General features: G+C 53.3%; 1 protein-coding gene across 1 annotated transcript; it reads left to right on the top strand.

Annotated features, from left to right (window-relative positions):
* Positions 1–26696, top strand: MB21D2 (Mab-21 domain containing 2). The gene is made up of 2 exons (XM_081329563.1): positions 1–261; positions 24790–26696. The coding sequence occupies exons 1-2, from the start codon at positions 12–14 to the stop codon at positions 26052–26054; spliced, it is 1515 nt and encodes a 504-aa protein (XP_081185689.1). The 5' UTR covers positions 1–11; the 3' UTR covers positions 26055–26696.
* Positions 26697–26918: the final 222 nt, after the last annotated feature.

Below are 26918 nucleotides of genomic sequence, written 5' to 3' on the forward strand. Positions count from 1 at the left end.
TTCGCGCGAAGATGGCCGCTCCGCCTCTCGCCTCCAAGGCCGGCTGCTCGGCCGCCAACGCCGGCGGCGGCGGGGCCGGGGGGTCGCTGGGGCCGGCGCGGGCGGCCGCCGCCTTCCCGGAGCTGGACTTCCGCTCGGGCGCCCGCCTGGAGGAGCTGAACCGGCTGATCCAGGACTTCGCCCGGCAGGACCAGCGCGAGTACGACGACCAGCGCGCCCTGGAGATCCACACCGCCAAGGACTTCATCTTCTCCATGCTGGGTGAGCCGCGCCCGCCCCGGCCTCCCTCCTCGGCTGCCGGCGGGGGCTTCCCGGGCCGGAGCCCGGCCTCGCCGCCGCCGCCGCCGCCCCAGAGAGGCTCCGGCCGGCCTGTTGCGCGCCGCCGAGCTCCAGCCCTCCCCGCCGGCCCAGCTGCAGCCTGCGGGGCCGGGCTCGCCGGGGCTGGCGGCGGGGGGCAGCGCGGGGACCCTTCTCGCCTGGCGGCGCCCGGCACCGGCCGCCCCCCCCCCCCGGTCCCTGCCTGCACCCGCCCCGCCCCGGGCTGCGGTCGGCGGGGGCCGCCTCCGCCCCGCCCGGCTGGCCCGATGCGCCGCAGACAAAGGCAGCGCCGCGGCGGGAGGGGAGGGGAGGGGAGGGGGAGGACATTCCTGCACTTCAAACAGGTCCCCTGCTGACCTGGGGGGGGGAAAGGGGGATGGAGACCCCCGGTTGCCCGCGGTGGGGGAAGCTCCGACCCCGCCCGCGCTGTCACTGCCTGGCGGCTTCCTGGGTGGCCGGGCGCGGCGCGGCGGTCCGGGCGGAGACTCGCGGGGAGCCAGCCGCAGGTTGAGTCGCGCCGCCGGGTTCCTCGCCGTCTCCAACCCCCCCCCCACCTCGCAGCCCACCGGGAACCCTTCCAAGCCTCTGTGCCCCGCCCCGCCCCTGCGTGGATTCTGCCAAAGCTGCCTTGTCGCCCGCGGTTTTGTAGATGTGTGCAACTGGCTGCGTTGGGGTGGGAATCGAACCGGCAATTTAATGGGGGCAGCGAAGAAGCTGTGGGGATCCGCCCGCACGGTGCAGAGTGGATCGGTTGCCTTCCAGTTTTGGAAAACCAGAAATGGGGGTTCTGTAGTTGGCTGTCCTGGCTCCTGTTTTCCAAAATGGGGGCGGGGTGGTGGTCTTTAATCTGCCACAGGCGAAGGAGGTGGGTGGGCTTTATCCACTGATTAACTGTAGCTGACGATTCAGAAAAACTCCAAGCTGGAACAGGAAGAAAGTCTGGCAGACTTTGCAGGGCGACAACCTGTGGTTGCGATCTTTGCCTGCTTGGCTGGATGCCCCGGGTGACTTTTCAGGACCCTCTTTGTGTGAGGGGATCCTGAATGGGTGGGCCCGGGATGCGTCACTCTGGGCAAGGTGGCGGAGGGCTCGCCCTGATTCTGTCCATCTTTTGTTGTTGGATCAGAGATGCCGGCTCCGACTGGGTCGTTTGTGGTTCAGCTTTTATTGAGCAGGTTGTGTGAACTGGACTACCCGGGTCAGTCATCCTTGAATCTGTTTCATCTGGGCGTCCCAGGTCCTGTGAACCTTGTGTTTCTGAATCCTGTCCTTGGTGCTCTCTGAGCACTGATGATGTTGCCTCGTTGGATCCTGAAACATTTGCCGGAAAACAACCAACCTCAGAGGACCCCACAGTCGTCGTCATCCTCCTCCTCCTCCTCCCTCCTCAATTTAAGAAAGAAAGAAAGAAAGAAAGAAAGAAAGAAAGAAAGAAAGAAAGAAAGAAAGAAAGAAAGAGAAAGGGGGGGGAGGGAGGGAGGGATCTGGAAGTGTCTGGGGCATCTTTTCCAACCAACCAATTACAGATGGTCCTCAAGATACGAGCACAATTGAGTCCAAAATTTCTCTTGTTAAACGAGACAGTTGTTAGGACAGTTGCGCCTCACTTTATGTCCTTGTTTTGCAATTAAGTAAATCACAGCAGTCGGTAAGTGAATCTGGCTTCCCCATTGGCTTTGCTTGTCAGAAGGTCACCAAAGGGGGATCACATGACCTCGGGACTATGTGACCGTCATAAGTATGAGTCCGTTGCCAAGTGTTTGATTATTACGTGACCATGGGGGATGCTGCGACGGTCGTAAGTGTGAGAAACATTCCTAAGTCTGTTTTTCCCCCCAGTCCCATTGTAACTTTGAAGGGTCAATAAATGAACTCTGGTAAATCGAGGATTTTTGATACGTTCAGAAATATCCACTTTTTAATGGTTGGAAAAGCTGCTTAGGACATTTTACCACCACCCCCCCCTTCGGATCCTCACAGGTCCCCCTTTTTCTGAGTTTTTACACCATTCCCGCCTATTTCAGGAAAAGCTGCCTTTGGGGGGCAAACGGGAGAAAACCTATATTTTTGAATAAATCCATCTTGGAATCCAAAGCTGCTTTCCTGGAGTTGGCAGCTAGCCAGAGGTCTGGACTGTCGCCAGAAAGCTACATTTACTATGGAATTTTTTGGAGGGGGGGCTTGAGGGGTTTCCTCCCCCCCCTGAGGAAAAGTTGGAAAGCGCTTTGCCCAATCTGGGGGTCTTTAGAGAAGAAATTTCAGCCGTTTTTCTGAAAGGGCCCGAAGCTTCCTCAAATGCTAGAGAGGCTTCATCCGAAAGCCCCACCCCAGAACAGCCCCTCCAGGTCATAACCGATACATAAAAATATTCCCGGGTGCCTATGGGGTGGGGGTGGGTGGGTGGGCTTTCCTTCCCGTGCACGAACTTCCCCAACAAGGCCAGACGTTCCCCTGTCAGGAATGGCTCCGTGAATATGGGCACAAGGGGTGGGCTGGATGCCCTCTAGGTGCCTTTCAGCTTGTCTCACCAGCGGGTCTGGGGTGCCAAGTGGTTTTTGGTCTTCCAGTGCTTTGGCCTCAAGAGGACCCAGTGCAGCCAGATCCTAAAAGGGGTGGGGGCATCCCAGGAAAGATGCCTTAACGTACCCGCCGGATTGGACGCCTCTGGATTTGTTTGAAAAGACGGGGTTCTGGCGCCTCGTTCTGTCTCCCCAGAGGTATAATACAGTGCGGCTGGGGAGTGGGCGTGTCCTTGTCTATTCACTTTATTTTAATTTCTATACTGCCTTTATTATTTTTACCAATACCTGAAGGCTCTGAATATACCCAACACACCTTGCTCCTCCTATTTTTCCCACAACCACCACCCTTCGGGATGGGAGGGGCTGAGAGAGCGAGGGACTGGCTAAAGTCACCCAGCTGGCTTGCATGCCTAAGGTGGGACTAGAACTCAACGTCTCCTAGTAATTGGCTGAAAGTCACCCGGCTGTCTTTGGTGCCTAAGGTGGAACTAGAACTCACCATCTCCTAGTAATAGGCTGAAAGTTACCCGGCTGTCTTTGGTGCCTAAGGTGGAACTAGAACTCACCGTCTCCTAGTAATAGGCTGAAAGTCACCCGGCTGTCTTTGGTGCCTAAGTTGAGACTAGAACTCACCGTCTCCTAGTAATTGGCTGAAAGTCACCCGGCTGTCTTTGGTGCCTAAGGTGGAACTAGAACTCACCGTCTCCTAGTAATAGGCTGAAAGTCACCCGGCTGTCTTTGGTGCCTAAGGTGGAACTAGAACTCACCGTCTCCTAGTAATTGGCTGAAAGTCACCCGGCTGTCTTTGGTGCCTAAGGTGGAACTAGAACTCACCGTCTCCTAGTAATTGGCTGAAAGTCACCTGGCTGTCTTTGGTGCCTAAGGCGGGACTAGAACTCGTCATCTGGTGATTGGCCCAAAGTCACCTAGTGGGCTTTTATGCTTAAGGTAGGACTGTAATTCACTGTCGCCTTGTGATTGGCTTAGTCACCCAGCTGGTTTTCACGGCTAAGATGGAACTAGAACTCACTGGCTCCTGGTAATTAGCTCGAAGTCACCCAGCTGGCTTTCATGGCTAAGGCTGGACTAGAACTCACCCTTTCCTGCTTTCTAGTCTGGTGCCTTAGTCCAGGGCTTTTCAACCTTTTCACCCATTGCACCACTTTTAGGATATGGCGACATCCGAGGACTACCAGTCGCCTAGCGAGGGGTCAAAAACATGATGACCAAAAAAAAAAAAGTGATGAAGTACAGGTAGTCCTCGACTTACAACAGTTTGCTTAGTGACTGTTCGAAGTTACAATGGCACTGGAAAAAGTGCCCCCCCAAGCCACAGCCGAGCAAGACACCTGCCTGCCCGCCCGGTGGCGCTCTTCCTCCTGTCTGAGGTTTTCATTGTCGTGAGCATTTCTGTTGAGGATTGGCAGCAGGGGTGGGGTGGGGTGGGTGTTTGGTTTTTATTTCCCCCCCTCCATCTGCTGGGTGGTTGCAGCAGGTTTTGGTCACTTCACATGACCCTGGGACACTGTGACCGTCATAAATAGGAATCGGTTGCCAAGGATCTGAATGTAAGTCACAAGACCCTGAAAGATGCTGCCACATTCCAGCTGATCGGCGCTTCTTCTGGGCTCAGCAGAAGAACCAGGATCAGCGCCGAACTCCAGCTGGATCCTGGCGCTGATCCTGGCACTTCCGCTGAGCCCCGACAGCCCTGCAGCTCCAGCCGTCTCTCGCTCAGGCTTGTGCGGTGCTTCCACTGGTTCAGCTCATTCCCCTCCCCTGCTGCCACTTTCCTAGGATGGTCGCGTACCACCTGCCAGGTGCCAAGGTACCACAGGTGGTATGCGCACCACTGGTTGAAAAGCCTTGCCTTAGTCACCAGGCCAAACTGGCTGTTGACGGAGTCTTTCTTTTGGTTGCGGTGATTCTGCAAATTCGCAGGGTTGATCTGTGTGTATGATTTGTGCTACTAGAGCAGCTCCTTCTTGGACTCCAGCTGCACAACATCTGCGTAGCCCAGGTGTGCCCGCGTTCTATCCCTCGGTCTAGGAGAGCCTCTTCAAAAAGGAAGAAAACTGGGTTTGCTACATAACCAAGATACGGCCAGTGGGCCCCTTAGAGACCGTCCTTGCAAAAGCTCCAATGAAAATAAAATTGGGGGGGGGCAGGTGGGGGGGAGATAAGCGGTAATCCTTGCTTGTTAGTGGCCGTTTGCAAAGCAGCCTTTGAACAGAGCACCCAGAAGCCTGTCAGCCCATAAATCGTGGTTCGTGATGGGACCCACAAACCCGTTAAGATTAAACAAAGATAACATTTTAAAGAGCCACAACCGCACAACGGTCATCACAAGGAACAATGGTTTGCTAAAGGAAACGGCACAGCCAGCCACGGCAGCTCTGCCCCGAATGGGAGAGGCCAATGCCAGGGCTTCCTCTGGGGTGGGGAAGCTGGGGTGTGTGTATGTGTGAGGGGTGAGGCTGCCCAGGCCCCAAAAAAAGACGCCTTCCCGGGTGAGTTGGGCCCTAGGAGAGAAGGGGTGGGCGTCCCCACATCTCTCCCCCCGCCAGCCATGCACCTCTGCAGCCGGAGGAAGCAGCTCTGGAATACTCCCCCTGCCCCACAGGTGAGGCAGGCCCCCCCTCCTGGCGTGGGGAGCCCAGAGGAGCTGGTGCCCTGAAAGCCCCCCCCCCTTCGCCTTTTGACTGATTTCAGCCGTGTTTAATCCTCCTGGCCTTTTTCTAATTTTTCCCCAAAATTTTATATGCAGGTAGTCCTTGACTTACGACCGTTCATTTGGTGACCCTTTGGAGTTACAGCAGTGCTGGAAAAAGTGACGTAGGACCAGTTTTCCCACTTAACGGCCGTGGCAGCAGCCCCACGGTCCTGTGATCAAAATTCAGACACGTGGGCAACTGACTCGTGTTTCTGACGGTCGCAGCGTCCCGGGGTGAGGGGCCGGTCCCCTTTTGCGACCTTCCGACAAGCACAGTCAAAGTGGGAAGCGAGATTCACTTAACGACTGTCTTACCAATTTAGCAACTGCAGTGATTCGCTTAACCCCTGTGGCAAGGAAGGTCGTCAAACGGGGCGCTGTCTTGCTTAGCAACAGAAATTTGGGGCTGAATCTGCAGCCGTACGTTGAGGACTAAGTAGACGGTGTTTATATTTCGATAGGTTATTGCAGCCTACTCTGGGGAAGGCGGGCGGTTCAAAAGTGTGAAAAATTAAACAAATGAAAGGGATAAAAGCCGGAGGGGCCTTCTGCCTTAAACGAGTGTTTTTCCAGCCGTTCGTTTCCACCAAAGTGCTAAAAATCTCCACCTCCAGCTGGTGCTGCGGCTGGGCTGGCACGAGAAGGGCGGATGTTGGCGCTGCCAGCCTAGGCAATCCTAGGTCAGGGTGGTACAGTGGTTGCCCCCCCCTACAGAGTAATCCAGTTGCTTCCAATCGAGGAAAGCCTCCCTCCCCTCCCCCCTAATTTGGCACTCTGCCTTCCCGCCCCTCCCCAGCCAGAGAGGAAGCCGTTGCCAGCCGCACATCTGCAACCTCTGGGGGAAAAAAGGCCAGGTGAATCATTGCCAGGCTGGTTGTAGCAAACAACAGGCAAAGGGAGCCCTGGGGAGTTGAAAAAGCAGCTCCTGGCTTCTCTCTCTCCTTCTCTCTCTCTCTCTCTCTCCCTCTCTTTCTCTCTCTCTCTTTCCCTCTTTCTCTCTCTCTTTCTTTCTGTTGCTGTCTCTCTGTCTCTCTCTGTCTCTCAATTTTTCTCTCCCTCTTTCTCTTTCACTCTCCAATTCTCTGTCTCTCTTCCTTTTTCTTTCTCTCTCTTTTTGTGTCTCTCCCTCCCTCCCCCCCTCTCACACTCAGTAACACACACACACACACTGTCGTGCACATTCAGACACATCTGCACCACAGACCCAGAAGGGGCAAACTGGCAGGGCCATCCTTGTTTGAGAACCTAGCTCTGGCCTGGACTTTTGGCCCCGTGTTTTGATTATCCGAATGCACCGTGCAAGCAAATCAAGGTTAACGCATTAACCAAGCTCAGCAGGTGGCTGCAGCTTCCCCTGACCTGGCTCAGGGTGCTGAAACAGAGTCACAGGGCTGGAAGGGCCCCTTGAGGTCTTCTAGTCCACCCCCCCCCCGCCCAAGCCAGAAGACCTTACCCCATCCTGGGCAAATGCCTTCCTTGGGATGGTTGGCAGAGTTCCTCACCTCCCTGCCCCCCCTCCAGGAACTGTATTGCCGGTTCCTTCCTTTTGTCTTTTGGGGGGGGGTCCCTGTTTTTCCTGGCTCCCTCAAGGGGAAGGAAGACCCCAGAGGGCTTCCTTGCAGCATTCCAGAGGCAGGCCTGCCCCTTTGAAAGTGGGACCTTCTGGTTGTGAGTGTGGGGAGGGGTCCTTGAACCCCCTCCTCTCTCCCGGGAAGGACTCAAATCTCCTCTGGGTAACCGTCCTCCATTGTGCCTCCATTGGGTTTGGGGGTTCTCCAGGTATTAGGGGGCACTGCCAGGCTTTGTCTTTTCCCCAGGGCTTTGATGCCAAGCGGGGGCACCAGTCTGACTCTTGCAGGAAGCCACGGGGAGGAGTGTCTCTGCAGCCCGGCCTCCCCGGTGTGATGGTGGCATTGCCCTTGGCATCTGTGGATGGATTCTCCCATCTCCCCTTAGATTCCAGATGTTCTGTTCTGCTGCCTGAGCCATCCAGGGGCGGCTGCAGCTGTTGCCTGGCTTGCAGCAGCTCAGTGCCCGTGGAGAGATCTCCTCCTGTCGCCAGCCTTGTGCCCTTGTGACTTGCCCGCCCTTCCGGCTGCTCCGCCCTCCGCTGTCGGTGCTGGAGGCGAGGGCCTGGCACGGGAGCCCCAGAAAGCGTTTGGACCAGCCCTGCTCCTCTCCAGAGGGGGCCCTCGGGCTGCGAAGCCTGCTGGAGAACGGGCACCTCCTGGAAAGACAAGACGGCTGGATGGCCTGGATGGCGGGGCGCAGGACACCCTCCCCCAGTCCAATGCCTGATCCTGCCTTTGGAGGGAGGGCCAGCTGGGAGCCCAGGAGGAGAGTGGCCGAAGAGCTGTGCCACGGTGGGGTGGGGGCGGGGGGTGGGGAAGACCCCAGAACTTAAGGCTGCAGTAGATTACAACGGAAGATAGAAAGGCAGAGTTGGAAGGGACCTTGGAGGTCTTCTAGTCCAACCCCCTGCTCAGGCAGGAAACCCTATACCATTTCAGACAAACGGTTGTCCAGTCTCTTCTTGAAAACCTCCAGTGTTGGAGCACCCTCAACTTATGGTGGCAAGCTGTTCCAGTGGTTAATTGTTCTCACTGTCAGGAAGTTTCTCCTTAGTTCCAGGTTGCTTCTCTCCTTGGTGAGTTTCCCTCCGTGGCTTCTTGTCCTGCCCTCTGGTGCTTTGGATAACAGGTGGACCCCCCCTAGCCCCACTTGGGCAGATTCTGCCAATTTAGGAAGAGAGAGGGAGGGAGGGAGAAAGAGAGAGAGAGAAAGAAGAAGGGAGGGAGGGAGAGAGAGAGAGAGAGAGAGAGACACTCCCCCCTTTCTTTTGATCTTGCTGTTGAGAGAGATGAAAGGCTGGGGCGGGGCATGGCAGAGAGAGCGAGAGAGCGCAGCTTTCCTTCGTGTTCCGGCTTTGTTTGATTTAAGATTTATCTGCTTTGTGGAGCAGAAGGTTTTCCTCTTTGAAAAGCTGTTTCCACCCACCCCCCTGCCCCTGCAGTCTTTGTCTGGGGTTGATCCTGTGACTCTGGAAGGGCTGCCCACAGTCTGCACAGCCCTCCCGGATGAGGGCCTGGCCAGCCTGCCTTGCCTCCTCCGCCCCCTTAGCTGACCTCTGGACCCCCTTCCAGGCTCCGGAGAGGCAACCAGCACTCACCTTACTCAGAAGTAAGTCCATCTGGCTCGGTGGGACTTCTTCAGAGTTAAATGTTGGATGGGGCTCTTAAACCTTTAATAGCAAATCATTGGAAAAAGGACATTGATTTTAGCCCCGGGGGCAGATTGAGAGAACCTCAGAAGCTGGCAGGGCCTAACAGACTGAAAAATTATCACTGCCCAGAAAATTACGCGGACGTATCCATGCAGCTCCCGACAGAGGACTCCCCCTTTAGGTTTTACACTGATGAACCCTGGGGAATAATTGACACGGGGAAACATTGGGTTACCTTCAAAGCAGTCTGTGATTTGCAAATATCATCTGTAAAGTTTGGAAAACACAGGAAATAGCATTTGGCACTTTTAGACTTCTATACCGCTTTACAGCCCTCTCTGAGCGGTTTACAGAGTTGGCCTACTTTACCCCCAACAATCTGGGTCCTTGTTTTACCGGCCTCGGAAGGACGTAAGGCTGAGCCAACCTTGAGCCAGTGAGACTCGAACTGCCGGCAGTGGGCAGAGTCAGCCTGCAATGCTGCATTCTAACCGCTGCGGCACCACGACTCTATACTGGTTAAAAATGTAATTGGTGCAGAGTTCTGGGTCACTCAGTACATGCTCGATGCTGCTGTGATGGTGTCAGAACCTTTCCCTCAGTTCTGTCTTTAGTCATCCTAGAATCCAGGATGGAAACAGGCCGTTGACATCTTGAACCCAGCTGTCCTGCCTGCTGCAGACTGAAGCCCCCCTGGGAGATGGCTGCCCAGCCCGGGGGTGTCCATCTCTCTTGGCTCAGGAGCTGCCCCCAGATGTCTTGGCTCTCGGGACTCTCTTCCTGACCCGCCTTGGGTTTCTGCCTTTCTGGACCAGGATCCAGAGGTCCCTGTGGTGGATTGCGGTCTGGATTCCCAGGAGGGAGGGGAATCATGTTCCAGAGCAGCAAGAGACAACACAGTTTGGATAGTTTCTGTGTGAGAATGAGGGTGAAGACAGCTCCTCCTTCACAGTTCCCCAAGCCCAGGGGTAGGCAACCTCGGCTCTTTTTTTTTTAAAATTCCATTTATATCCCGCCCTTCTCCGAAGACTCAGGGCGGCTTACAAGCTTAGCAGTAGCCTTCATTCTATGTATATGCCTGCTTATTAGGGCTGACTGACTCAGGAATTCTGGGAGTTGAAGTCCATGAGTCATAAAAGAGCCGAGGTTGCCTACCCCTGCCCAAGCCTTATGTTTTATGGTGCAAATAGCCTGCTTTGGTTTGGCAAGATTTCTGTCTGTAGGTGAGGAACAGCAAAGGATACTGGTTAGAGAACCTCAACACGCTTTTCTTGGTTTATGGAGCCCGAAAGGAGTGAGGTCTTTGCCCCTTTTGAGGTGCCTGAAGGGGGTTTCTCGTATTCTCCCCCTTCCCCCCACCGGGTCTTTGCTTTTCCCATGCTAAACTGAACGGTGGGAAATGGAAGGATTTATATTTATATTCTTTGCAAACTTTCCCTTCTGCCCCATTCAGTTAGAACCGAGGAAGCTTCTTGGATGAGAAGTGAAATGTTTTCAAAGGGGGGAAAAAAAACCCGAGAAAGCCTGTTGGAAAAGCACCTTTGGGACATTGTGCTGAAGATTGTTGTTTGGCTGGCCTGGCATCACCTCTCCCTGGCTGGTCTCGTTTGCTCAGCCTTCTGGCCTCCTTCGTGCAGCCTGCCGGGCGATGCCATCTGCTGCCCGGGCCCTGGAGGCGGATTAGAGGAGGCAGCCACGTGCCGCGGCTGCTTCGGGGAGGGGATTGCACGCGAAGGGAGCCAGACCGGCTGCTTGGAAAATGGAAAGTAGTTCACGGCTGAGCTGTCTGAGGAGGGGGGGGAGGGGGGAGATCTGGAAGACGCGGGAGCGAATCCCACCGGAGTGGGGGTGGCAACCCATTTCCAGGCATATCTCTGGGAAAGCGTTTCTGCCCTTTGGCCGTCTTCCGACCGGCTCACCTGTTATGCTCGGCCTTTTCAAAATAAGTCCTCATTTGTTGAAGCCGCCCGAGCGGATGATGGAGCTGGCCTCGTTTGTGTGACGAGGGTGTTGTCATCACCCACCGTTGTGGGTTCTCTCTGGGGCTTCTGGTCGATGGCTTTGTGCATTCAGAGCTCTGGGGCCTGGCTTCAGGCTGATTTCCTGCTGAGCCCAACAAGGCGCCTTGTGGCTCGGTGCGGATCCATCTCAGTGACCCAGGACGGCCACCACTCCCTTGCGAAGGGGAAGTCCAGGTGGCTTCTTTTCACAACAGTGCGGACGCGGCCTGCCCTCCCCCCTGGCCGTGCCGCAGAGAGACCGGCAGAGCCAGAGGGAGGGGTCAAGTGGGGCATTAGTTTCAGCGTCTCTGCGTAGTCATAAGAGGGCCACCTCCAGCCCCCTTTGTCGGCCCTTGAACCTTCTCCAATTTCACCCGAGGGCAGAAGGTCCCTGTGTGTAGACTTAAGCAATAAATCAGCTAATCTGAATTCTTCGTGTGTGGACCTGGTTGTTCACACCTGACAATCTACAATTTACCTACCTGCCTGCCTGTCTGTCTGTCTGTCTCTCTCTCTCTGTCATCATCATCATCTACCGTGTTTCCCCATAAGCAAAACCCAACTGGCAAATAAGCTCTAGCGTGATTTTTCAGGACCCTAGTAATATAAGCTTCACTCCCAAAATAAACTCCAGTTAAGACCGTCAGCCAGATGGACCCATTTAGTACTGTATTTCCCCCCAAATAAGACCTAACCGGAAAATAAATTCTAATGCATCTTTTGGAGCGAAAATTAATATAATTGGCTCAGCCAATCTCAATGTATACATGGTTGTACTTTGACAATAAAGGCTCATTCATTCATTCATTCATAAGACCCGGTCTTATTTTTGGGGAAACACAGTAGGTATCTACTTATCATCTGCCTACCTACCTGCATCTCTCTTTCTCCCTCTCCCTCCTTCCCTGCATCTACCTGTCTGTCTATCTGATCATCACCATCATCTGTCTACGTATCTACCTACCTACCTACCTCTTTCTCTCCTATCTATCTGTGACACTGGTGGCGGAACTAGCGCCTCTGCGCATGTGCAAACGGGGCCGCTGGTGCCTGCCATTCCTGGTCCCGGGCCCATAGGTTGGAGACTCCTGTTCTAAGCCCAGCCCCTGCGCAAGCAGGAGACCCTATAACATCCCAGACAAATGCTGTCCAGTCTCTTCTTAAAAACTCCCAGTGCTGTCTGTAAAAAAATATAAATCCTTCCATTTATCCACCGTCCAGTCAGAGCTGAAGAAGTTCCACTGGTTAATTGCTCTCCCTGTCAGGAAGTTCCTCCTTAGTTCCAGGTTGCTTCTCTCCTTGATTAGTTTCCATCCATTGCTTCTTGTCCTGCCTTCGGGGGCTTTGGAGAACAGGTGGAACCCCCCCCCACCCTATGGGGCAGCCCCTGAGATGTTGGAAGGCTGCTATCGTGTCTCCCCTGGTCCTTCTTTTCCCTAGAGTGCAGAGGGCCTGCCATGGGGAAGGAGAAAAGAGGTAGGGGAGGTAGCCAAGAATGATAGGCGAGGGAGAAGCATGCCAGGGCAGGGTGGGAGGTGGGCATGTGCCAAGCACGCAATCTGTGCCAACTCAGAAGGGAGCCCAGGCTCGGCGTTCTCAGGGCACACGGCTGTTTTGCAGGCTGCCGTTGGTGCCTGGGCCCCGTGGAAACCCCCCTCTGATCTGCTCCCTGCAGGCTGCCGAAGGAGACTCGCTGACACGGGAGCATAATCGCTCTGTGTACTCGGAAGCTCCTCCAATGTTTGCAAAGCCCCGTTTGCTGCTTACAGTAATCTGGCTGAGAAGGGTGGGGAACTTGGCTGCTGGATTTGCCTTTGTGGAATGGGTGGGGGCCCGCTGGCTTCGCACGTGCTGTGTGCTGCCTGTCTGAGGTCCAGCTTTGCTGCTGTCTGTGGGTGAACCCATGGGGTGAAGTGATCTGATAGGGGGGGAAAAAAACAAATCACATAATTTGGTCTAGTGGCTGAGGCACCAGGCTAGAAAGCAGAAGACCCTGAGTTCAAGTCCTGCCATAGCCATGAAACCCAGCTGGATCACTTTGGGCCAGTCACACGCTCAGTCCAACCCACCTCACAGGGTTGTTGTTGTGAGGAGGAAATAGGAGGAGGAAGGATTTTGCCCTGAAGTTTCTTAGCTTACGTTTCCCCCACTTCTTTGCAGCCAGCAGGGCGAGGTGCCAACTTGGGCACCCTCCAAGTGGCGACAGGCTTCCCAGCCGTGCCCTTCTGCCCCAGGGCCCAGTAATTCGGTCCCCGCCCTCCTTGCCCTGGAGGCCTGGAGCTGGCTCAGCCTGTTCCGAGACTCAGCCTGGGGATGCAACGGCCTTTCCCCTTCTTCGTCTTTTGGACGGGGTGGCGTGTCTGTGCTCTGCTTTCAGACAATGCAACGAATCTGGGTTCATTTCTGGAGTCTGCGCAATTGAAGCGAATCGATCAGAGGAGCTGGCTGCAGGAGTGGATTTCCCGCTGGGCCTGCTGTGTTGTGCAGATGCGATCCTTGGGAACACGTGCAGGGCCTGCCTTCCTCGCCCTGCCTTCCGTGCAGCTTCTGCGCCTTACAACACCTCTTTCAAACTCTTCCGGTATTTGAGGGGCTGCCACAAAGAAGAGGGGGGGTTAACCTCTTCTCCCTGTCAGGGAATCCCTCCTTAGGTCCAGGTTGCTTCTCTGCTTGGTTAGGTTTCCATCCGCTGCTTCTGGTCTTTCCTTTTGGTGCTTTGGAAATAAAGTGGGTAGAAATCCAGAGTATTTGGCTTGGAAGTGGCCGAAGCAGCCGGAAAGGATGGGCAGCGGCTGGAGGGCCCATCACTGGGTGCCCCACCAGGGTCTTCCGATGCAGCCCCTCCAAGACCAGGTTGCGTCTGGGTCCCGCCTTCTCCTCCTTAATTAACCAAGGAGGGCTCTGGCACCCTCCTTCCCCTCCTCCACTGGGAGGGTGTCAGGGCCCAGCTCAGCTAAGGAAGCCGAACTCTTGAAACAGGCATTGTCTCAAGAGGAAACTTGTATTAGGGGTCAGTGACAGGAGGGAGATCTGGAGACAATCCCGCTTGAACGGTATAATTAAACCAGCAATCTTCCTCCTGCCAACAAAGTCCTCATGTCCCTTTGGCAGCGGGGGTGGGGGGTGTTTGGTTTTTATTCCCCCCCCCATCTGCTGGGTGGTTGCAGCAGGTTTTGGTCACTTCACATGACCCTGAGACACTGTGACCGTCATAAATATGAATCAGTTGCCAAGCATCTGGATGTACATCACAAGACCCTGGAGATGCTGCAGCATTCCAGCTGATCGGAGCTTCTTCTAGGCTCAGAAGCGCCAGGATCAGCGCCGAGCTCCAGCTGGATCCTGGCGCTGATCCTGGCGCTTCCGCTGAGCCCCGACAGCCCTGCAGCTCCAGCCGTCTCTCGCTCAGGCTTGTGCGGTGCTGCCACCGGTTCAGCTCATTCCCCTCCCAGCCAATCCACAGGTGGCACAATGAGCAGGTAACTGGCACCGTTGGCGCACATCACAAGGTCTTCTCCGGCTTTCGTTTCTCCGTAACCGCCTCCCCGATAAAGGAGACACATCCCTTTCTCAAGTGGGTGGAGGTGGAAGAAGGGAAGCAGAAAACAAAGTTATCCCAAATGGAAGCGAATATCCCCCCTCCCCCCAACACAATGGCAGGCCCCAAAGCAAGAGCACAAGAATATGTACGGAAGGGAGACAATAAAGATTTGGGGACCTGACAGAGGGGCCCAGGGGCCCCACTCCCCGAGGGACAGCCACCAGCCCAAAGGACCAGGGACCAGGTGAGGCAGGTTCAAAAGATGCTGTCTCCAGCCAGCTGTGGGAACACTGCTGGTTTTGTGCAGGTGTGCGTGGGGGAGAGGGAAGCTGTGTGCTGGGCGTTTGCCCACCAACAAAGAGAAGGCTTGTCTTGTTGCAGCTGGACTTCTCCAGATCCTTTCTCCGGCCGCTGAGCCAACTTGGCCTCGTGGTCAGCCAAGTGGCGACACTGGCTGGCTTGTTCTCTTCCTAGACAAGAACGTGGTTGTGGCCTGCAGGATAAATGGTGATATTCTAGGAATTTCGCACTTAAGGAACAATTGCAGGCTATCCTTTAAGTGATTCTTTCAGGTGCAAAGAGGGGCTTCTGAAGAGACAGGCAAGGCCTGCCTGGAGAGGGGGGGAGGGGGGAAGAAGTTAGGATTTATTACTGGAGCAGGACATGAAGGGAGGGGGGAGAGCAGGAGGCTGGGTCTCTGTGGCTGCTCTCCCACCCCTGGGCAACCCAGAGGAACGGTCGTAGCCACGTGGGGCTTGATCTAGTTTTTCCTGACTTCCCAAACTGGCATTCTCTGGCCCCTGGTTGACAAGGGTGGCGGTGTGTGTATGTAGGGAGGCATCTTCACAATAGCCCCAAAATGAAAGCAGAAAATCCCTGAAACTGTCAATGCTGCTAACATCGGATATTTTTGCATTGACAACAGATGGAGATGCAGCCATTTTCTTCTTTTTGCTTTTAGCTGGCTCAGGAATTCTAGGAGTTAAAGTCCACGAGTCATAAACGAGCCAAGCCTACCCTTGAGTTAGATGATGCTGGGAGAGGGGGAAGGAATGTGCACGAGAGTCTAGCTAGACATAATAATACTGAACCTAGCGTGAGAACCAAGGGTGTTGAAATAAGAGATGATAAAAATGGGCAGGCTGGAGAGCTGGAGGGGAAGCCCACACTTTAAACTAATTGGGGAATGTGATTTAGATTTGTTAACTGGAGGAGGGAATTGTGCTTTGATACCATGTGCTCAGGGGAGGGGAATTCAGATTTTGGCTTTGCCGATATTCTGCTATTCCAATAAAGATCCTTTAAGGCAAACAATGCCTCGAAGTTCTTTGAAGAGTTTCATCTGTCGGAACCATGAGCAAAGGAGGTGGGGGACTGTCTCCCTCTAGTGGTGGATCCAGGAAGCTTCACACTCCTGGCAGGCAGAGATTGTGGTGTGTGTGTGTGTGTGTGTGTGTGTGTGTGTGTGTGTGTGTGTGTGTGTGTCAGGCTCATTGGGGGCTTTGGGGGAGGACTGTCAGATTTTGATTTGCTTTTTGATTTCTATAGGTAAAGGTAAAGGTTCCCCCACACATGCGTGCTAGTCGTTTCCAACTCTAGGGGCCAGTGCTCATCTCCGTTTCAAAGCCAAAGAGCCAGCGCTTGTCCGAGGACGTCTCCGTGGTCATGTGGCCGGCATGACTAGACACCATAGGCGCACGGAACGCTGTTACCTTCCCATCGTAGTGGTCCCTATTTTTCTACTTGCATTTTTACGTGCTTTCGAACTGCTAGGTTGGCAGAAGCTGGGACGAGTAACAGGCGCTTACTCTGTTACGCGGCACTCGGGATTCGACCCGCCAAACTGCCGACCTTCTGATCGACAAGCTCAGTGTCCTAACCCACTGAGCCACCGCGTCCCTTGATTTCTATAGCCATCAGCAAATTCTGGGCGGCTCACAATTCAAAAGCACATACTACAATTAAAACCTTAAGGACATTTTCAAGCAGTAAAAACAGCCTGATTGACTTCTGGCCTTGGGGGGCTTTGAAGAAGTGGGGGTTCTCCCTGGTGGGTGTGCCGCCTTGGGGCAATCTGGAGGGCATCTGGGCTGGCAAGGCTGCTCCAGATGGCCCAAAGGCTTGGTAAACCTGGCTCCCTTGAGCCAAGGAAATGGCGCTCTTTCAAAAGGGGAGGGCTTCAACCTGACTGCTCCCCCCTTTACAGGCCCAGCCTTGGCTCCCTGGCCTGATTGAGGGGTGCTGAGGGTTGTTGTTGTTGTTGTTGTTATTTATTTATTTATTTATTTATTTATAGTTTAAATAAAGAGTCAGCAAATCTATCTACTATCTATCTCTGTCTATCTGTCTATATAACTGTCTCTCGGTCTATCTGTCTGTCATCTATATCTATCTTATCTATATCTGTCTATATCTCTATATCTATCTGTATCTATATCTGTATGTCTATTATCTATCTATCTATATTTATCTATATATCTGTCTGCCTATCTGTCTGTCTGTCTACCTATCTTGTGGACAATACAATATGGGAGATAAAATATTAAATTAAGATAAAACCATAATAAAATCACCATAATGTGGAACCGTAGAATTGCAGTGGGATAGACATTATAATTTACGAAGGTAAATAAGGATATTTCATGGGCTGCTCTTGAGCAATGCTTGCTATTTGTGGAAAAGTCTGGTGCAAAAGTCTGGACACCTTTTGGGGATAATTTAGTAGAGATTGGACTGGGAGGGGGAAAGAAGTCAGGGAGATTTTTCCCTCCTCTCCTCCCCCCCAAAGAAGTTTGGGTTCCTTTTATTCCCTCTCGGAGTCCCTGAAAGAGAGAGCAGAGCATCACGCTCAGCCAACATGTGATTTTAAAAATAGTTCCCCCAAAATAACTTCTGCCATCCCTAGGGATGTCAGAGGCAGGTTGATTTAATAACATGCTTAGAAAAGTAAATATCAGACTCCTTGAGTTACGACTCTAATGGAGCCTGCCCATCATGGTTGTGTGACTCGTGACGGTCGTAAAGCAGATCGGTCACACAACCGACCCAACTTCTCTGAAAATTCTGGGAATTGAAGTCCACAGGTCTTAAGAAACCTCAGGAGAAAAGCAGAAAAACTCAGGGCGGCAGATCTCAATTTACACAATTTGCTACCCAACTTTAAAATAAAAAGCAACTGTCCTACACTCAGGAATATACGTGGGATGGGAAAGCAAGGAAGCGGCATAAAATTTAAATGGATCGATCCCATATTTCTTAAAAAAAAAATTATGGAATAGTGGAAAACATTAAATTCAAACAGTCTGCATGTTACTATTTATTTTTTAAAATCATAAATCTGGCTGGAGGTTTGTGCTTGTTGGTGCCATTTTCAGACCGTTGGGGCCTCTGTGGTCCCTTCCCTGCTTGAAAGGGGAGGTGGGTGCGGACTCTGAAGGGGGGAGGCGAGGAGAAACCTTGAGGTTAGTTGTGGTCCTCCCATCCTCCACCCCAACCTTGGAAGGGGGTTCAGATAATCCTTCCCTCTGCCAAAAACGGCTTCACTGGCCACCAGTAGGGGGACCTGCTGGACAAACCAACATAGGCTTCAGCGTTGCCTCGGTGATGCACAGATGGTTAAAAAAAAAGAAACCATTTTTGCCAGTCTGCAGAAAAGCAGCCCCGAAGTTCAAGAAACGCAGTAGCTGAAATTCCGCCACCAGACATGATGCAGCATGAAATATTTTTCCAGTTCCTCGCCCCAACATTTCATGTGGACGTCTTCAACACCCCCCCCATGGACCTCCACACACCCATCTATGAAGAATCTCGGTTCTCCAAGGTTTTCTTGTGAAGGCATTGTGTTTTCTCGCAGATGCAAGCTGTGCGTCGCCCTGACTTTAACGCAACAAAGGATATCTGGGTGAACTTTGAATTTGGGGAACGTGCAGAAGGAACCTCTTCTTTTCAAGGATGCGACCACCCCCCTGAGCGATGCCTTTAAATCAGGGGAGCAAGCAGGCTGTCTGTCGGGGTTGGGTTCTCCACCACCACCACCATTGAGGGCAAAGCAAGATACGCAATCATTCTCCTATCTGCTGTTCGGGTGTCGGTCGGGCACAGCCTCCTCCCTGCGGTTGACAGAAGGAGGAAGGGGGGGTGGATTTGCCCCCTCCCCTTCCGCTCACTCATCTGCCCCTTTGCAACTTGGGAGATGGTTTCATGTCTTGAAACAAAGTTCAGGATTCTCCTACCAGGGTTATAATATCCGGCGAAGCTGCCTCGGTCCAAAGCATCCTTTGTGTGGGATAAATGGTTCTGCAGAGAAAAACAAAAATCAATGAGGGCAGATGTTCACAGAGGTTCACCCTCTCCTTCCCCATCCTTATGATTGATTTCAGGAGCTTCTCCACGGCTGACCTTGATTGTTAAATTTGGGAGTGTGCTTGCAGGTAGAAGATACGTAGCCCGTCTGTCCTCCAAAATCCAAGGCAGAATCCACAAACTCCCCTTTTTCCCCTCACAACCATGTCCCTGAAAGGAGCAGGGGGAGGGGGAGAGATGGCACACAGGGTGGAGGGCCATTCCTGGGGGTGTTGTGTAGAGTTGGGGTTCTTGACAACGCAGCACCCTGCTCCCACTTTCCCTTCTACTACTGCTTCTGGTCCTAGTACTTGACCACTACAATTTGTGAGCCCTACTGCTAAAAGAAGCAGTGTTTTTTTTCTACAGTATTGACTGCGCTGCCCCCAGTCGTTTTATTTCCACAAAGTTAACAGAAGCCCACCTCCTCTCTTTCCCAAAACATCAACACCACAGTTCCACCACAGTTCCATCACAATGACACGCACCACACCTGGCTGCTTTGTTGCTTGGCTTTGAGGGGCTACTCCTAGCTGGGCTGGCTAGGAGAAGTCCTAAGGGATGCAGGGCACCATCATCACCAACTCGGAGCAGTGCACAACTGTGGATAAAACGGCATACAAAAAGGGGAACTGTGAATACAAGAACCTGTCAAGGTTGAACTCGTAACACACCCCTACTCGCAACTTGAGAACAGAAACTAAGGGGGAGGGGAATGCTTGGAATGTATTGGGAGCTGGGAAGGTGAGGAATGTATGTGAGCTGTTCACAGCCTGAGACAATCCTGATACTTCAAGGCCGTGCAATGGGAACTTTTCGAAGGCATAGGCTGTTTTCCCAAAATACTAACGTGTTGGATTGTGGCCCAAATGGGGAAAAAGGGGGTAATAATGCTGTTTTTTGTGCTAAAACCTCAGAGCTAGCTTAGCTTCCTCTGTGCCTGTATGAAATTCCTCTTACTACAAAATAATTCAGTAGGTGAAGGGAGAATTAAAAATGGCCCCATCCACCATGGAGCCCTCTGGACACATTCCCACAATGGCACAACCGTCACTCAACTCGTAGATTCCCGTTTCCTGACAGGGTTCATACATAGTGTGTCTCTACGTACTTCCGTTTGATGCCACGTTTTTAGAGAATGTGAAAACGTCTAATTCCAGCTTCAGGTTTTAGAAAATATGGTTTCAAGGCATAGTGGTAACACAGTGAAAACTAACGTAACACAAAAAACATATATGCAGTAGCATATCCCATATGAAGTCATTTGCCCCCACATTAAAAGGCAGGGGAAAAAACTTCCCATGTGTTACAATTGGTGTTTCCCCCCCCCCGAGCTAATCTATATTTGTAAAATCCCTGATTTTCCAAATGTTAATCTCCAGAATTAAAATGGCTTCTCTAAGTAAAATGAAGCAACAAATAGAAACAATGGGAGTTGTAAACAGAAACGGAAATACTTGCAAATTTTTAAGTCCTGAGTTAAAAATGAATTTCTTAGGAGGCCAATAAAATTAAAGCTAGCAAGAGGAAGAAAAATTGCTCTCATATGGATTTTGTTTAGTAATGTTATATCAGATGCTTCTCTGCTTCGTACAGTTGCTCCTAAAACTCTGAATATTTAAGCAGTCTTGCAGATATTAGCTGGGCACGCTGGCATTTCTAGCATTTGAACTAGAAATTGCCAATTTAAACCACCAAAGATAAAAGGGGGAAAGGGGCCATAATGTTAACCATAATGCTGAGATGTTGTTAAGGGAATTGCACAATTAAGCTATGACTTAGGTGGTCAAGGCAAGGCAGGCCTCCAGAGCAGGGGTCTTCAAACTTGGCATCTTTAAGACTTGTGGACTTCAACTCAGGGCTGGCTGAGGAATTCTGGGAGTTGAAGTCCACAAGTCTTAAAAGTTGCCAAGTTGAGGGCTGGCTGAGGAATTCTGGGAGTTGAAGTCCACAAGTCTTAAAAGTTGCCAAGTTGAGGGCTGGCTGAGGAATTCTGGGAGTTGAAGTCCACAAGTCTTCAAGTGGCCAAGTTGAGGGCTGGCTGAGGTATTCTGGGAGTTGAAGTCCACAAGTCTTCAAGTGGCCAAGTTTGAAGACCCCTGCTCTAGAGACTCCTTTATTCCTCCCCACAGATGGCCCAGTGAACACCCCCCCAATGACCGGTAAGGCTTCCCACCCCCACGCTACCTTGAAGGCAGCCCACCCTCAGCCCCTACAGTACCAAGAAAGCCCCCAGAGGAGGAGCCCCCTCACAGGGCGAGGTCCGGGGTCCATGAGGCAGAGTCCAGGCCCAAGACCAGGGCAGTCCTCTGGACGAGGGCCAGGTCCAAGGCCAAAGGCGAAGAGGCGTCTTCCCAGCCAGGCAAGGCAAACGGCAACAGGCAGGTGTCAAAGGCAGGGGGGGGGGAGTGCAAGCCAAAGCAAACCCTTGTTCCTGGCAACGACTGAGCTCCTCACGGCTTCTCCTTACATCCCTCCCCTCCAGGTGTTCCTTGTGGGTAGCCTTGCATTCCTTCCCTGGGCTGGCCTGCGCTCTGCTCTCCGTGCTTTGCTCTCCGTGCCCTCGGATCAGCGGAGTAAGCAGCTGTTCCACATCAGAGGGGATCTGTTGCCTGTCAGCCCCACCGCCTGTCAGCAGCTGATCCTTCCCTGTGACTGCGAAGGCAGGCAGGCAGTTCCCCGTCCGGTGGTCGACCATCTCCGTCAAGGCCCGAAGGGCCCGGGACAGCATTGTCCTCACAGGCCGAGGGAGACGCACAATCCCTGTTGGACGGTCCCACTTCCACGTCCTCTGAACTGGCCTCCGATGGGGCCCTGGCACCGTCCGCTCGCTTTGTGGGAGATGCCAGCCTAAATCCCCTTTTTCGAAGGCAGCTTTTTCAGCCATCCTTTGCTGTAGGGCCCGTTCAGCTGTAGGAGATTCTCTCTTCGTCCTCCGAGACTCTGCTCGCCGGAAAGTGGCCGACCGTGCGTTGTTTGTTGGCTGCCAAGCTGAAGTCTGCATTGCTTTAGAAAATTTTGTTGGTTTTCTAGTTTTGCATTTAAATATTGGAAAAGCAACGTGGTGGCTGAGTTGGTCAATAGTTCAATAACATATGAATATCTTTAGTAGAGCTCTCAGACTATTAGGTTACATGTTTCCCCTTTTCCCCCTTTGTATTTACTGTCTCCTCTTTAAATGAGTACCATTCTTATTATATCAATGAAATAAAAAAATAACTTTCTTGCATTTATCAATAGTTTTTAGTTTATACATATCCTAGCTATTTTAACATTCAATCTTTTTAGACAATCAATGTCCTGGTTAATTTTTTCCAATATTTGCTTTCCCATTAATATTTATATTTAACGTTTGATATTTATAATTTCCAAGTTTTAAATAACCCCAATTCCCTTTATCACAAGTCTGTATTGCTTTAGATTCCCTTTCTTTTTATACCTTTATACCTCCCTTTCATATTTCGTACCTGAGCAGAGCCCGGCTCAGGCTGGGTTGTGCCTACAGGCAGTCCTTGAATGGTGACCACACTGGAGCCCAAAATTTCTGTTGCTAAGCAAGACGGTCGTCAACCAAATTTTGCTGCATTTTGCATCCTTTCTTTGCCAGAGTTGTTAAGTGAATCACTGCAGTTTTTAAGGGGGTAGCATGGTTGTTAAGTGAACCCGGCTTCCCCATTGTGGGAAGGCCGCAAAAGGGGATCAGGTGATACTGACACCCTGCAACCGTCATATATATGAATTCAGTTGGTTAAGCCTCCAAATGTAAATCACGTGACCGCGGGGATGCTGCGACGGTCATAAGTGTGAAAAAAAAACGGTCATAAGTCGCTTTCTTCAATGCCGTTGTAACTTTGAACCATCAGTAAATGAACTGTTGCAAGTCTACCTATACGTGGGATGGGATGTAGTGAGGAGGGGGTGCTTTCCAGGAAGGAGGAAGAGGCAACTCAGCCCAGATATATTGTGTGTGAGAAAGAGTTCGATCCGGACCGGTCTGGACTCTGACTGGGCAGAGTCTGACGTGGAGGAATCAGGCGGTCTTGAGCATGTTATCTGGACTGAGTTCGACCCTGTTTCCCCTGATGATGTGGACAGGATCATGGGGAGACTGAGCACCACCACCTGTTTGTTGGATCCGTGCCCCTCCTGGCTAGCTTATGCGGCTCGGGAGGGAACACGAGGCTGGTTCCATGCAGTAATAACTGCTTCTTTGAAGGAGGGTGTCTTCCCTGCCGCCTTGAAGGAGGCGGTGGTGAGGCCCCTTCTCAAGAAGCCTGCTTTGGACCCGGCTGTTTTAAACAACTATCGTCCAGTCTCCAACCTTCGCTTTCTGGCGAAGGTTGTTGAGAGTGTGGTGGCGCATCAGCTCCCTCTGTTCCTGGAGGAAACTGATTATCTGGACCCGTACCAATCGGGCTTCAGGCCCGGACACAGCACGGAGACGGCATTGGTCGCGCTGGTGAATGATCTCTGGAGGGCTAGGGACAGGGGTTGCTCCTCTGTCCTGGTCCTATTAGATCTCTCAGCGGCTTTCGATACCATCGACCATGGTATCCTGCTGCGGCGTCTCAGGGGGTTGGGAGTGGGAGGCACCGTTCTACGGTGGTTCTCCTCCTACCTCCAGGGCCGCTCGCAGTCGGTGTTGACAGGAGGGCAGAGATCCGCCCCGAGGTCTCTCATTTGTGGAGTTCCTCAGGGGTCGGTCCTCTCGCCTCTCCTGTTCAACATCTATATGAAGCCGCTGGGCGAGATCATTCGTGGTTTCGGGGTGGGGTATCACCAGTACGCTGATGATACCCAACTTTTTCTTTCCACCCCGAACCAACCCAGCGATGCCCTCTCCGTGATGTCCCGGTGCCTGGAGGCGGTTCAGGTCTGGATGGGGAGAAACAGGCTTCGTCTCAATCCCGCCAAGACTGAGTGGCTGTGCATATCGGCATCTCGGGTTAACCAACTTATTCCACCTCTAACGATGGGGGGTGAGGTGTTACCCCCCGTTGATAGGGCTCGCAACTTGGGCGTCCTCCTGGACTCACGGCTCAATTTTGAAGACCACATAGGAGCCGTGACCAGGGGGGCTTTTGCACAGGTTCGCCTGGTGCGCCAGTTGCGTCCCTATCTGGACCGAGACGCCCTACGCACAGTTACTCATGCGCTTGTTACCTCCCGTCTGGACTACTGTAACGCTCTCTACATGGGGCTGCCCTTGAAGACCACTCGGAGGCTTCAACTGGTGCAGAATGCGGCCGCGCGAGTTGTAATGGGGGTCTCCCGATACTCCCATGTAACACCTCTACTCCGTGAGCTGCATTGGCTTCCGGTTGCCCTCCGGGTGAAATTCAAGGTGCTGGTTATTACCTATAAAGCCCTACATGGCCTGGGTCCGGGCTATTTGAGGGAACACCTGCTGCCGGCATCAAACGCCCTTCGCCCAGTGCGCTCCCACAGGGAGGGTCTGCTCAGGGTGCCGCCGGTGAGAGATTGCCGGCGGGTGACACCCAGGGATAGGGCCTTCTCAGTGGGAGCGCCTGCCCTCTGGAACCAGCTGCCGGTGGAGCTGAGGACTGCCCCCGACCTCCGATCATTCCGCCGGGGCCTGAAGACCTGGCTCTTTGAGCTCTCGGGCCCAGGCTGAGGAGAAATTTTAATTGGGGTTTTAAGCATACACGGTCAATTTAATATTTTTTAATTTGGTTTTTTAACTTTTGTATGGTGGATTTTTTAATTTCCTGTAAACCGCCCTGAGTCCTCAGGGAATAGGGCGGTATATAAATGTGAATAAATAAATAAATAAATAAATAAAGGAGGAAGAGGCAACTCAGCCCAGATATATTGTGTGTGAGAAAGAGGGTGAGGACAGTGCCTCCTTAATGGTTCCCGGGAGTATAAGGTAGATACAGATCCTCAATCTGGCAAGATTCTGTCTGTAGGAGTTACAATAAAGGGCTCAACTTGGAAGAACCACCCTGTGTCCTTCTTGGTTTTGGTCCTGACCCCGCGGCCTCCAGAAAGCTTTGGCTCCAGAAGGCCCCCCTGGAGGGAAAGGCCCAGCTGCTCCCTTGTTTGGGGGCAGGCTCTGAAAGCACCCAGGCTCTAGCCTACCTCTCAACCTCTTTCTCTCTTCCTTCCAGGCATGGTGCAAAAACTTGACCAAAAACTTCCAGTCGCCAATGAATACTTGCTGCTTTCCGGAGGGGTCCGAGAAGGCGTGGTGGACCTTGACCTGGACGAACTGAACTTCTATGCTCGTGGCACTGACTACGACATGGACTTCACCCTGCTTGTGCCGGCCCTGAAGCTGCACGACCGAAACCAGCCGGTCACCCTGGACATGCGCCACTCCGCCTTGTGTCACTCCTGGCTGAGCTTGAGGCTCTTTGACGAAGGGACCATCAGCAAGTGGAAGGACTGCTGCACCATCGTGGACCATCTCAACGGGGCCACCAACTACTTCTTCTCCCCCACCCGCGTGGCCGACTGGTTCTACGAGTCCATCAGCGTGGTCCTCTCCGAGATCCAGAAGAAGCCCCAGCGGGGGATGCCCAAGGTGGAGAAGGTGGAGAAGAACGGCACCCTCATCTCCATCATCTTAGGGGTGGGCAGCAGCCGCATGCTGTACGACATCGTGCCGGTGGTGTCCTTCAAGGGCTGGCCGGCCGTGGCCCAGAGCTGGCTGATGGAGAACCACTTCTGGGACGGGAAGATCACGGAGGAGGAGGTCATCAGCGGCTTCTACCTGGTCCCGGCTTGCTCGTACAAGGGCCGGAAGGACAACGAGTGGCGCCTCTCCTTTGCCCGCAGCGAGGTGCAGCTGAAGAAGTGCATCTCCAGCAGCCTCATGCAGGCCTACCAGGCCTGCAAGGCCATCATCATCAAGCTGCTCTCGCGCCCCAAGGCCATCAGCCCCTACCACCTGCGCAGCGTCATGCTCTGGGCCTGCGACCGGCTGCCCGCCAGCTACCTGCTGCAGGAGGATTACGCCGCCCATTTCCTGCTGGGCCTGATCGACGACCTGCAGCACTGCCTGGTCAACAAGACCTGCCCCAACTACTTCATCCCCCAGTGCAACATGCTGGAGCACCTCTCCGAGGAGACGGTCATGCTCCACGCGCGGAAGCTCTCCTCCGTGCGCTCCGACCCGGCCGAGCACCTCCAGATGGCCATCGAGCACGTCAAGGCTGCCAACCGGCTGACGCTGGAGCTCCAGCGGAGGGGCAGCGCCACCAGCATCCCCTCCCCCCAGTCGGACGGAGGGGACCCCAACCAGCCCGACGACCGGCTGGCCAAAAAGCTGCAGCAGCTGGTGACTGAGAACCCGGGAAAGTCCATTTCGGTCTTCATCAACCCCGACGACGTCACGCGGCCCCACTTCCGAATTGACGACAAATTCTTCTGAGACTCCCTCTGTCCCCCCCCCATGGCCTCCTGCCCCACCTCGGACTGTGGGACCCCTTCGCTCACCCGGGTTTTCCTGGGTCTGTTTCCGTGGTCAACATATCAGGCCAAGGGGGGGGTCAGCATGAGGGGGGGCAGGTTCTGGGCTTGGATTGGCTGCTACGCTGACTTTGAGGCTGGCCAGTCCAGCTTCCTCCCAGACTACCGTGACTGTCTGCACATCTGGCGGCCTCCTTCAGCAAGAATCCCCCTCTACCTTTAGCACATCCCCTTCTCTGGTGGGCTGGGTCCTCTTCGTATAATTGGCTTCCTAACCCCCCCTTTCCCCACCTGCTTTCCGAGGGTGACTGTGGGAAACGCCCGGCGGAAGAGTGAGCTGTTTCCTGCCGCTCGGCCATTTGGCCCGTCTGTTCCCGGGGCTCACCCAGGGGGACCAAAGCGAGGCCAGGAGCGATGATCCCACTGATGCCTCTGGACTGAGGCCGTTTCCTTCCCCTGATCGCCTGTTCTTGAATGTAATTGATCCGCATCAGGGCTGGGCAGAAGCAGGAGGCTCTTTCTGCCGAAGGTCCTGCAAGTGAGACCCTGGGACAGTAGGTCTGAGCACGTGTCCTTAGTCAACGCCTTACTTCCAAGCGATTAAAGGACGGGCCGTGAGAACGGTCCCTGTGCACTCACCCCTGGCCTGGCCTGCTGTGGCTTTTTCTTCCTCTCTCTCTCTCTCTCTCACACACACACACACATCTATCTATCTATCTATCTATCTATCTATCTATCTATCTATCTATCTATCTATCTATCTATCTATCTTCTATCCTCTCTATTTATATTCTGCTTTTACTATTTTTATAAGTAACTCAAGTGG

The sequence above is a fragment of the Vipera berus genome (genome assembly GCF_964194415.1).
Source record: "Vipera berus genome assembly, chromosome: 5".
Taxonomy (NCBI): domain Eukaryota; kingdom Metazoa; phylum Chordata; class Lepidosauria; order Squamata; family Viperidae; genus Vipera; species Vipera berus.

Bases quoted from the DNA above. Each gene is read 5' to 3' on its own strand.
- MB21D2 (XM_081329563.1), top strand. From the start codon at position 12: ATGGCCGCTCCGCCTCTCGCCTCCAAGGCCGGCTGCTCGGCCGCCAAC. The intron at 262-24,789 runs GTGAGCCGCGCC...TCTTCCTTCCAG, and splicing joins CTTCATCTTCTCCATGCTGG to GCATGGTGCAAAAACTTGAC.